General features: G+C 44.8%; 1 protein-coding gene across 1 annotated transcript; it reads right to left on the bottom strand.

Moving 5' to 3' along the window:
• Positions 1 to 1,044: 1,044 nt before the first annotated feature.
• LOC114583457 (vomeronasal type-2 receptor 26-like) lies at positions 1,045 to 10,486 on the bottom strand. Its single transcript, XM_077918009.1, has 4 exons — positions 9,668 to 10,486; positions 7,902 to 8,129; positions 6,103 to 6,229; positions 1,045 to 1,946 (listed from the first exon to the last, which is right to left on the bottom strand). The coding sequence occupies exons 1-4, from the start codon at positions 10,484 to 10,486 to the stop codon at positions 1,045 to 1,047; spliced, it is 2,076 nt and encodes a 691-aa protein (XP_077774135.1).
• Between the last annotated feature and the right edge of the window lie 1,806 nt (positions 10,487 to 12,292).

Here is a 12,292-nt window from a genome sequence, read left to right as displayed (position 1 = left end):
TTAGAAGTATAATTCAGGGGGAAAAGGCTTGTCCTATTATTGTTAGTAATATACAGTGTGTTTTCCTCCAGATATTGTTGCAAGGGAAATGGCTGTTTTAAACTTCTCCTTCTTCTATTCCTCAGCTGCCTTGTGTGGGAGAGATAAAGAATGTAGAGCCCTTAACTATTTCACAATGTTTTTTGTTTCTGGTACCCTCTGTTGTCTTCAAGATGAATTTGCAGATTACACGAAGTAATTGATAAGAGACTTTTTATTAACAATCATTCATACAGTATATGTACAACATTGAACCACTGAAATTAACCATTTCTAAATGAAAAGGCTGAGAGTTTTGCTATTAAGATTCCACTTGCTTTAAATATACAGTAATACATGACAGGGGTGTATGGAGTGTTAGGGAGGGGTAGTAACTCTAGCGGGGAACACGTCATGCTCCTTCTAGGGTAGTTTGTCTACCTCAGATCCCCACCCTGCACTCAGTTCTCACCTGTGGCTCCTAGAACTTGTCAGCTTGAAACAGCAGCCACATCCCACAAAACAGATTCAACTGACTGCCTAAACCAGGGTGAGGTCAGCCAATGGGCCTCAAATCCTCAGTGAGTTAGGGAATTTCTCTGCACGCAAAGACAGGATATAGCAGATGAGAGCAAAAGTGGGCTCAATGCTTAAAGAGGTGGCTACTGAAGGTGCTGAAGAGGGAAATGAGGGGTAGATGGGTCTCGTAAACCTAAGAAGGGAGCCCACCTAGGAGAAGGAAACTTTGAACCTAAACCTCCACTGCTTTACAGCATTACTCATTTGTGAAAAAGGCTTTGGGAGTAGAACCTGAGGAAAAATATTTACCCATTGCCTTTGGGACATCTTTGGCCGACAAAAAACAGAGCCCTTTGAGCAGAAATGTGGGACACCCATGGGAATGCAGGAGAAGAAAAAGGTAAGGAGCAAACTCTACACATATCCGGAGTAGGGACTCAGAAAGTGATACCAGCCAGCAAGTCCATGTATTCTAAGACCCAACAGAACCACAAATTCCACTGTCATTTATAACTTTCTTTGTGTTAGCTGCTCTTTGTTGTTCAGGTCAGGCCTCACCACAATAATGTAGCATTTAGGGGTGAAAATGCAAACAAGTAACCCAGCACCAGAAGCAAAGATGGAGAAGATCTCCACAGCCACCATGTATTTTCCTCTGGTGCTCAGGTAGGTTGGAATGAAGGAGAGCCAAACACTGCAGAAGACCAGCATGCTGAAGGTGATGAACTTGGCTTCGTTGAAAGTGTCAGGCAACTTCCTGGCTAGAAAGGCCACCGTGAAGCTGATAGTGGCCAGGAAGCCCATGTAGCCCAAAACACAATAGAACATGGAGACTGACCCTTCATTACAAAGAAATATGATTTCTTCAGGCATTGAGTGCATGTCCACATCTGGGAATGGGGGAGAGGTTGCCAGCCAGAGGACACAGATTCCTACTTGAACAATGGAGCAGGAAAAGACAATGGAATAAGCCAGTTCTTTGCCTACCCATTTCCTCATATTGGATCCTGGTTTGGTAGCCATGAATGCCAAAACCACCAGTATGGTTTTGGCTAAGATGCTGGAGAGGGCTATAGAGAAGACAATGCCAAAAGCAGTTTGTCGGAGAAGGCAAGTCACCATATTAGGTTTTCCAATAAACAGCAAAGAAGAGAGGAAACACAAGAGGAGGGAGATAAGGAGACCATAGGTGAGGCTTCGGTTGTTGGCTTTGACTATGGCTGTATTGCGATGCTTAATGAAGATGCCTAGCACTAAAACTGTGATCAGAGAGAATAGAAGCGCAGAGGAAGTTGAAACAATGGCCAAGGTTTCATCGAAGGCTAGGAAGTTTGGAATCTTAGGAATGCAAAGATCCTGGCCGCTGTTTGGATACTGATCTGCTGGGCAACTGACACATCTTTCCATGTCTGAAAATACACAAACAATGTATATTGTTTGAAGTAACAAATTGTTGTTACTTCAATTTGAAGTAACCAAAAGTATTCTTAAGAATTTCACATCACTAGTCCTTTTAACATAGTGTTTTCTATGTCAGAATGTATGAGAGCTTCAAGTCCAAATAACAATAACAATAATAATAAATTTGTATTTATATCCCGCCCTCCCCAGCCGAAGCCGGGCTCAGCGCGGCTAACAACACTAAAATAATACAACATTCTAAAATCATTTCATTATAAAATTAATTCAAATCAAATTAATGGGAACCATTGGGCTAGAGTTCTCTGAAGATTGCCAAAGGAGGGAGTCAGGCTGTGTCCTGGCCAAAGGCCTGGTGGAACAGCTCTGTCTTGCAGGCCCTGCAGAAAGATGTCAAGTCCCGCAGGACCCTAGTCTCTTGTGACAGAGCGTTCCACCAGATCGGAGCCACAGCTGAAAAAGCCCTGGCTCTGGTTGAGGCCAGTCTAACCTCTCTGTGGCCTGGGACCGCCAAGATGTTTTTGTTTGAACACCATAAGTTCCTCTGTGGGAAATACCAGGAGAGGTTGTCCCGTAGGCATGAGGGTCCTAGGCCATATAGGGCTTTAAAGGTTAAAACCAGCACCTTAAAGCTGATCCTGTACTCCACCGGGAGCCAGTGCAGTTGGTATAGCACCGGGTGAATGTGATCTCGCAGCGAGGACCCCGTAAGGAGTCTCGCTGCAGCATTCTGCACCCTTTGGAGTTTCTGGGTCAGTATCAAGGGCAGCCCCATGTAGAGCGAGTTACAATAATCCAGTCTGGAGGTGACCATCGTGTGAATCACAGTGGCTAGGTCAGGGCGAGAGAGGTAAGGAGCCAACTGCTTAGCTTGGCGGAGATGAAAAAATGCCGCCTTTGTTATAGCTGCAATCTGCACCTCCATGGAAAGGGAGGTGTCAAAGATTACACCCAAACTCTTAACGGACGGTGCTGGCACTAATTGCACCCCCACAAGAGATGGGTGTTGCCCCCCCAATCCCATATCGTCCCGATCCAGCCACAGGACCTCTATCTTTGAAGGATGTAACTTCAACCGGTTCCCACGTAACCATCCAGCCACAGCTTCCAAACATCTGATCAGTGTGTCTGAGGCCGAGTCAGGATGGCCATCCATCAACAGATAGAGTTGGGTGTCATCAGCATACTGATGGCAGCCCAACCCAAAACTCCGGGCAAGCTAGGCGAGGGGGCGCATAAAGATGTTGAAAAGCATCGGGGAGAGTCTCACACCCTGAGGCACTCTACACACCAAGGAGTGGCTCCACACACCAAGGAGTGGTTCCCCCCCAAGCACCACCCTCTGTCCCAAACCAGAGAGAAACAGGTGCAGCCATTGAAGGACTGTGCCCTGGATCCCCACGTCGGCAAGGCATTCATGATCGACCATGTCAAAGGCTGCTGACAGGTCTAGAAGAATCAGCAGCCCCGACCCGCCTCAATCCAGCTGCCTGCGGAGATCATCTGTTAGGGTGACCAGAACCGCCTTGGTCCCATGACCAGCACGGAAGCCGGGTTGGAATGGATCCAGAGCTGATGTTTCATCCAGAAACCCACCAAGCTGTTCAGCAACTGCTCTCTCAATCACCTTACCCAGGAACAGAAGATTTGAAACCGGGCGGTAATTGGATAGATCTAAAGGATCTAATGATGTTTTTTAAGAGCGGGCGCACCCCTGGGAATGTCCCGGTGCCAAGGGACAAATTGAGGATATCCTCTAGGGGGGCCCATACCTCGTCTGGACAAGCTCTAATCAGCCAGGATGGGCACGGGTTAAGAGGACAGGTGGTGGGCTTTCCAGCTCGGAGGACCCCCACATCGGCTGGGGATATCCAGTCAAAGTGGTCCAATACTGGACCCGAGGACAGTCGAGGGGCCTCCAGTTCCATTATTGTATCCAAATTGGCAGGGAGGTCACGGCGGAGCAACAGGACCATCTCCGCAAAAAAGCTCACAAATGCCTCACAGCTGTGTGTCAAATTGTTATTTAAATTTGGCTGTCCCTCCAGGGATGTTAAAGACCTAATTATACTAAATAATTGCGCCGGGCGAGAGCTAGCAGATGCAATGGAGGCCGAGAAGTAAGACTTCTTAGCGGCCTTTACTGCCATCTTGTAGGTTTTCATAAAAACCCTATAAGATGTTCTTGAGGCTCCGTCACGGGCACCCTGCCATACTCGCTCTAGCCATCTGAGGTCCCGCTTCATTTTCCGGGAGCCCGGTTTCTCCATTTCCAGGGAGCCCGGTTTCTCCGGGGTCGCAGAGGGCGCTTACGTGTGATCTCATCGATGGCTGCCAGGAGCTGGATATTCCAGCCCTCAACAAGCTCAGTCAATGAGTCGCCAGGGGGAGAAAGGTCCTGCAAGGCTTGACGGAATTTATCAGGGTCCATCAGCCTCTGCGGGTGAGCCCAAATCGGCTCGCCACCTAAGCAGGGTGGGGGTGGAAAGTCAATCCTGGCTTTCAGAGCGTAGTGATCAGACCATGGGACCTTCATTGAAAGAGACATGATCACATCTATACCGACGCCAAAGATCAAATCCAGCATGTGTCCTGCTTGATGTGTGGGACCCGAAACAAACTGGGAGAGCCCTAGTGTCTCCATGGAAGACTCCAGGTCCAGAGCCTGTGGCATCAGCCTGGATGTTGAAGTCCCCCAATACCAATAGGTTAGGGAACTCCAAGGCCCAGCCGACCACCGCCTCCAGTAGGCCTGACAGGGTGGCTGCTGGTGCGCTAGGTGGCCAGTACACCAGCCAGACAGCCAAGCTCTCCTCGGAGGCCAACACATTCAATGCTGGGGATCGATGGCGATGGTAGAGCCCTGAAAGAACAATCTTCCTGGATGAATAATGCCACCCCTCCCCCCCGGCCCACAGTCCGCGACTAGTGGAGGACGGAGAAACCCGGGGGCACCATCTCTCGTATGGTAACTGTTTCCCCTTCGTGGACCCAGGTCTCCGTCACACAAGCCAGGTCAACCCCCTGCAAGGTAAAGAAATCTCACAGGGTGGCAGTTTTGTTACCTATAGACCTGGCATTGCACAGCACCAGTGACGGAGATGAGTAATCCGTGCTCACCCCACCCTCATCCCTCGGGATGGGGCGCAGTTTGGAAGGGGTACGAGCATATCCGTATCTCAATCCCCTTCACCTATAACACCCGCCCCTCACCGCCATACCTCCTTCGCCCTTCCACGGTAGCAATCCCAAGACTCATACTAGCCTCCATTAATGGAAATTTATGTTATTCTTTCCCGGCCTAGTTTTTCTGCTTATAGTATCAACAACTCGATAACTCTAATTAATCGAGTAGAACAAACCACCTAAACATCAGCTACCTCTCTGATTATATGAAACGATTATATTCTTTGTCAGCCTACTATTATAATATTAGACAATCCAATTAATTAAATTAAAAATAAACCCCAAAACATTCCACAGCTAAACAGAACTACCATATAACGTACATAAAGGAAGAAAAAACACCTAATCAGCAGGAGAACAACAATCAAACATCTAAGAGTAAGCAAGCAAAAGCTTAAATATTATCGTGAAACAATGGACTAAAACAAATGGCAAAGGAAGGGGGGAGGGGGAAAAGGGAAAAGAAAAGGTTCTTGTAGCAGACTAAGTTCTTGTAGCATGCTTTTGTACTAGGTGTATCAAAAATAAAACTTGTGTATCAATTCTGGAATTTTCTACATGGGTGACATCTTTTTTTCTTTATTGTCTCCCTGCTTTTTCTTAGAGCCACATAAACAGTACAACAAAATGAGAAATGCATTACAGCTGAGATTAATTGGATCTCAGAAAAGCGAGTTTGATAAGAGTTTCACCCTATTGTCAAACAACCTAATTCTTAGAGGAGAAAACACCACTTCTAGTCCACCCTAATTTTGTTGAAGTTGGAGGTAAAATACATTAGCTTCCACTTAAAAAAGAAATCTTCAAGATGTTTTAAAGATTAAAATATATTGATGTTATCTATAAACAGTGAGAAGAACACATCTGTTAATTTAAGCCTTCTCTCCTGCAGCAGTTTAATGTCAACAAAATTGCCAGGAGCCCAGAGGTTCTGCAGTATCTTAAGATGTCATCTCTAACCTTTCTCATTTGAAATCATTCCTTCTGGACATGGATCACAATCATAGCAGCAAAACTTCTCCCCCTCCTTCTTTTTCTTCCCGTATCCAGAATGGCAGATGTCATTACATACAGAAGGGGGTGGCACCTATCCAAAGAGGTAAGAAGAGATAAATGTTTTAGGGGATTTATATAATCTCCAAGATCAGGTGATTTAATAGTAAATAGGAGGACTAATGGTGCGAAGAAGAAGAAGAAGAAGAGGAGGAGGAGGAGGAGGAGTTTGGATTTGATATCCCGCTTTATCACTACCCGAAGGAGTCTAAAAGCGGCTAAAAATCTCATTTCCTTTCCTCCCCCACAACAAACACTCTGTGAGGTGAGTGATGCTGAGAGACTTCAAAAAAGTGTGACTGGCCCAAGGTCACCCAGCAGCTGCATGTGGAGGAGCAGAGACGTGAACCTGGTTCACCAGATTACAAGTCTACCGCTCTTAAGCACTACACCACACTGGCGAAATGATCCATATGTACAGAAGTGGCACATACAGTGGGGTAAAAAGCTGCTGTTCTTAGCATCATACAAGCTTAAGAAGATGTCAGTATTGTTGGCTATTTGCAGACTAGTTGCGCTGCAGAGAGCTTGCTGGGGAGACTATACATTACAAGGAATGCAAAATAACTCTAGCTAGATTTTAATAACAAAAACAAAAACTCCTTTTACATTAATTATAATATATCAAGGAGCATGACCGAACCACCAACCCATACACTAGGGTACTGAGAGAGCTAGGTGCTGCTCTTTATATACTATACCCAATTGGTGACACAGCTTAATTAACACAACTTAACAGCTGTGAGTTAAACACCAGAGCCTAGGACTTGCTGATCAGAAGGTCGGCAGGTCGAATCCCCATGAGCGGGTGAGCTCCCATTGCTCGGTTCCTGATCCTGCCAACCGAGCAGTTAGAAAGCACGTCAAAGTGCAAGTAGATAAATAGGTACCGCTCTGGCTGGAAGGTAAATGGCGTTTCCGTGTGCTGCTCTGGTTCGCCAGAAGCGGCTTAGTAATGCTGGCCACATGATCCTGAAGCTGTACGCTGGCTCCCTCGGCCAATAAAGCGAGATGAGCGCCGCAACCCCAGAGTTGGTCACAACTGGACCTGATGGTCAGGGGTCCCTTTACCTTTACCTTTTTAACAGCACCTGCTATAGTGCTTCACATCTGTAAAACTAGGTCATGTTATTTGCTCTGGCCCTGAAAGACATACACATCTTGTGGAACAATAATGAACTTTCAAATTTAAAGAGACCATTCAACAAGTATTCGTGCCTGGACCATCCTACCTTACAGCTGTGTTAGAATTCAGTGTGATTTCACCCCTGGCTTGGCCTTTTGATGGAGTCACCACCTAACGGCATTTGCTTCAAGGAGTCCACATGGTGTTCCTTTGTGGTGGCACAAGGAATTAAAGGTAAACCATTATAGTGGTTCTGCTCCTACCTGCAGGGTCATTACAAGAAACTAGCAATAGGAAATCATTCCATGACTTTTGGGTAGTGGTTTCCTGTTAGGCCACATCCTGTCTCAGAGAGAAATGCTTTCGGGTCCTATGCCTGACCTGTTCTGGGAGGAGTTGCATTCCATTTGAAGCAAGAGGTCTGGGAGCACTCCTCTATTCTAACTCATCACTAGTCTGAAGTGGTTTCAAGTGCTAGTGAATTTCAAAATGAAAAATGTGTGAAGTGCTTTTGTTACATCCCATTTTGTGGATAGCCACTAATTCTGGGTTTTCAGGGACTGTGCCATTATTTCCATACCTTAGTGAAGCGTCTGTGCCATTTGATTCTGTCTTCATTAATGGTGAGCTCTTTGCCCAGAGGGGCCTGAGGATCTAAACTTCCCACTTTGACTCTGACATAGGAATTATTTGGGAAAGTGACCAAGTTGGTAATATCAAAGCCAGCTGCTAACTCTCCATATTCATTTAATGCAATTTCATCCCCAGCACTGTTGTTGAATGAGATTCTCTGCAGGAATGAGTGGAGCTAAGTGGAAAGAGAATTGAAGTTAAATGCTTCAGTTCACAATGGAGAGCATCCATATTCTAGTTGCGCATACAAGAGGAGTAGGAAATCATGAATCTGTGCCAATTCAACATTCAACAGACTTGCATAAATATATTATGAAGAGATGAGACCATAGACCTGCTTGCTTGAGACTAGCCTTTGTCAAGATCCAAGAAAGGGAAGGGATTTGAGAAGTCATGAATGAGAAGAGATGGGAGCTTATGTTCACAAAGGATAGGAATGCAACATGAGAACATTGGACTGGACCTTTCCATAATTTATAGGGTGGATTTGAGCATGGTTGGATGTTGGATGCAGAGGAGTTGGAGGAAGTAGCTGCTGGGGAACCCGAAAGGGACACCCCAAGGAAAGGAGGCTCAGAGCCAGGGGATTGGTGGTGGAATGACAAGGAGTGGTCAGTGGGAGAAGAGGGAGCCGACTGGGAGGAGGAGGTGTCAGAAACAGAAAAGGCAACAGGGTTAAGGGAGCAGGAAGAGGCAGTGGCAGACTGAAATCCAGACTCAGAGGCAGAAGAGGAGAAGGGAGAAAAGCAGGGTCTAAGAGACAGTGATCAAACAGTTGCCAGTGTCTTCTGGGGACCTACCAGTGAGGCCAGAAACTCCTGGTGATTGGCAGACAGGGAAAGATGAGGAGTTGGGGACGGGGCCTTCCAGGACGTCCCCATGTAGTGGCAGCTCCCTTATGGGCTGCTCTTCTGTTTTCTCTTGGATATGAGGATCCCTGCAAAAGCCAGTGCCTGTGGTTGGGGTCTGGTTGTTCTCCCTCAGAATTATGCATCTGGGGCCAGTGGGCCCCTGGCCCCAACCTTACACACTGGACAGAGACAGAGAGACAGAGAGAATTGGGAAGGGAAATGGGAGAAAATGGAGGGGTTTTGCAGTGGGAAGGAGGTGGTTGGCACAGCTACAGTTACTTGTAGTTGTTGGTAGTCTGTTGCTTCTGAAAGCCTGTGTCATCTAAAGTCTGTTTAGTATCATTATAAGAAATACTCTAATTCCCATCTTTCATACAATAAATTTACTTAAGGTTTATTTTTAATTTCTTAAGTTTTATTCTTTTATTTCTTTACTGAAAATAAAATAAACTGTGGGTAAAACCTCAGTGCCTAGGACTTGCCGATCGTATGGTCGGTGGTTCGAATCCCCACGGCGGGGTGAGCTCCCGTCGTTCAGTCCCAGCTCCTGCCCACCTAACAGTTCTAAAACACTCCTAAGTGCAAGTAGATAAATAGGGACCGCTTTATAGCGGGAAGGTAAACAGCGGTTCCGTGTGCTGCGCTGGTGCTGGCCTGCCAGCTGCAGCTTCGTCACGCTGGCCACGTGACCCGGAAGTGTCTTTGAACGGCGCCGGCTCACGGCCTCTAGAGCGAGATGAGCACGCAACCCTAGAGTCGGACATGACTGGCCCGTACGGGCAGGGGTACCTTTACCTTTACCTTAAATGCCTACTCACAAAATGTACCAATGTAGTGAATGCTTTGTAACAGAGAAGAATACCTGCCAAGGATCTACATATTGAGGAGAGAGTTTTCCCTTAGCGCCTCTTCTGTTGCGGATGGCTCCAGCCAAGTGCATGCTATTTAAGGCATGTGCCAAAGCATAGACAGCATTATAGATACTGTAGCTGTGGCCAGTCGTGCTCATTTCAAAAAATGGTGCAGGAAGGCTCTCCAGCATCTCCTCTCCAGTACAAATGTTATCACTGAATGTCGAGTGAGTGGAGTTTGAAAGTGAACAACTGAATGCATCTTCCCAGAAATCTTGGATAAAACCACCTGTGTCTGTCCAATGAGGACGTATACTCCGAAGAAAGTCTTTAAAGTTGTGAATCTCCTTGAAGTGAATTGCAAAGGAGATAGCACCATGGAACATTCGTATATTAACAGTCAATTTTTGAAGGCTATATAATATGAAGTCAATTTGGATAGTTGTAATCCATACTTTTCCTTCACGGGACTTCTTTTGAGGAAATAGTTGCTGAGTTAACTCCATTGCGAATAAAAAAGCTGACAACCATATACTAAACCTACTTTCTCCATATAGAAGAATTGCATTAGCTTTGCTGGTTGTGAAAGTTGTAAACAAAATCCTTGAGTCCTCTGCCATTTCAAGTTTGTTACTGTTATAATTCATATTGAATTTAAGTCTTTCTGTAAATGCCGAACAGATTCCATTCTTGAAAAGCATTGGCTCAATGTTCTGCAAGAAACGTTCCCCAGCTTCATTAGCTGGAGTGATGAGCCCAACCCATTTCCATCTGAAATGCAGAAGTAACCGGATAATTCCCTGATACTGAAGGTCTTCATTGGGGACCATGCGGTAAAAGGAAGGGAACTTGGTTCCATCATTTATGGCTGGTTCAAATGAACCATATGAAATCTGGAAAAAGCAAAAGCCAAATGTTTCCAAGTGGAAACAAGAAGTCATGATATTCCAATTTATTCAAATATAAACACTTGCACGCACACACACTTAAATATTGAATATATATTTATTCTATATCCCAAGTTTACCAAGTTTAGAGACAGCACCAACCCCACCTTATATTGGAAAACTCAGATATGCTTGCGCAATGTTTTCTATTGATATTTATTATTATTATGGCATCATTACAGTTTCATTTTTGTACATATTGATTGTATCCAAGAATAGGGGAGCATTTGGGAGAGGAGCTTTCAGCTAGCTGCGATGGAGGATTGCTGAATTCCATCACTGCCGTACAGGCTGAGATGGGAGTAATCAGCCACCCTACACTCCTCAGGCTGGGGAGTGGCAGGTCATCTGCAGATTGCCCAAAACCTGGCCCCAAATTCAGAAGGAGGGGCTGGGGATGGCTGGATGGTTGCCTGGAACGTTTCTTGGCAACTCTCCAAAGTCGCCTCCATTTAGCAGCAAACCTCCAATTATTAAGATGAAAAATTGGATTTAGGTTTTGGACATGATCTGAGCAAAGGGGAAGAAACTACTCTGCTAATTAATTCAGCCACTGAGGTGCTAAAAAATATTTGAATGGAAGAAGTATTAACATCTATGTAGACTTAGTACTTGGAACTGAAAGACTTAGTACTTGGAACTGAAAGTTCAGCCTCCTTTTTTATTATATTTATTATCTTTATTTTTGCTATGCTATATGGCAAAATCCTCTTCTGAAAGAACCAGCTGCCTGATTATTTATAGCAAGTGAGACTGGAGAGGTGGTGTATTTGGTGATATAATATGATTCTAATAGTCATTAACTGTGTGGAAATAACAATTATTCAAAAGTGGAAAACCAAGTTCAAAGTATTTGGCTGCAGATATATTTGGAAGAGGATAAAGAGTTTGATTTGGAGAATGACTAGAGAGACGCCAAAAACACTTAGGAAGTTTGCCTAGAATTAGAATCGGAATAACGCAGCTCCAATTAAATGAGCGGCCAAGACCGAAAGTAGATCAGCTTGTCAAATTAAATGCGGTGCCTTAGGGGGATAGGTGCCTTTTAATATCTTACTTAATATTTGCATTCCCAGTTTTATATGGCAAAACCTTCCCTGGACAGGTTAACCATTTGAAGGACAGCTGGTCTTAAAGCATTGGGCAGATGCCTTGCTTTGATTTTATCTGGACTGACTTGGCTGCTGCCCGAGGTGAGAAGATTTTTGGACTGGCTTGGCGGAAACATCATTTTGTGAAGAGACATCGTGAACATACAGAGGGAACGTAAATTCCAGACAGAATATATTGTTTTGTTTTATCTCGCTTGTTTGATAATCTCAGAGGCTGTGAAAAGTAATGAGGATTAACATCGGAATGATTTATGGGAACTATCGTGAAAATTATGAAAACAGCAGAAGTATGAGATGATCAGTACAACCTGCCCCCCGGCCTGATAACATGAAAGATGCCTACAATATTTTTTTATAATTTGGCATAATGTTTGGACTGTTTGATGGTTGAATAATATGTATAATTTGGAATATTTAATATGATTTGATTGGATTGTTAAAGTGGAAAATTTAATAAATATTATTTTTAAAACAAAGAAGAATAGGGGAGCATTTATAATGGCTCATGTTAATATACTAAGTGGATGATTAAGCAAAATTCCAAGATGGAAGTGGAGTGATAGAAATTGTTGACCAT

Source organism: Podarcis muralis, chromosome 13 (genome assembly GCF_964188315.1).
Source record: "Podarcis muralis chromosome 13, rPodMur119.hap1.1, whole genome shotgun sequence".
In the NCBI taxonomy this organism is placed as follows: domain Eukaryota; kingdom Metazoa; phylum Chordata; class Lepidosauria; order Squamata; family Lacertidae; genus Podarcis; species Podarcis muralis.
Note: the sequence above shows the minus strand (reverse complement) of the source record. Positions and strands in the feature narration are given on the sequence as shown.

Coding starts and splice junctions, on each gene's coding strand:
- LOC114583457 (XM_077918009.1), bottom strand. CDS start 10,486: ATGGTCCCCAATGAAGACCTTCAGTATCAGGGAATTATCCGGTTACTT. Junction 8,130..9,667: donor AATATGTAGATCCTTGGCAG/GTATTCTTCTCT, acceptor CTTTCCACTTAG/CTCCACTCATTCCTGCAGAG. Junction 1,947..6,102: donor AATGATTTCAAATGAGAAAG/GTTAGAGATGAC, acceptor GTGTATTTTCAG/ACATGGAAAGATGTGTCAGT.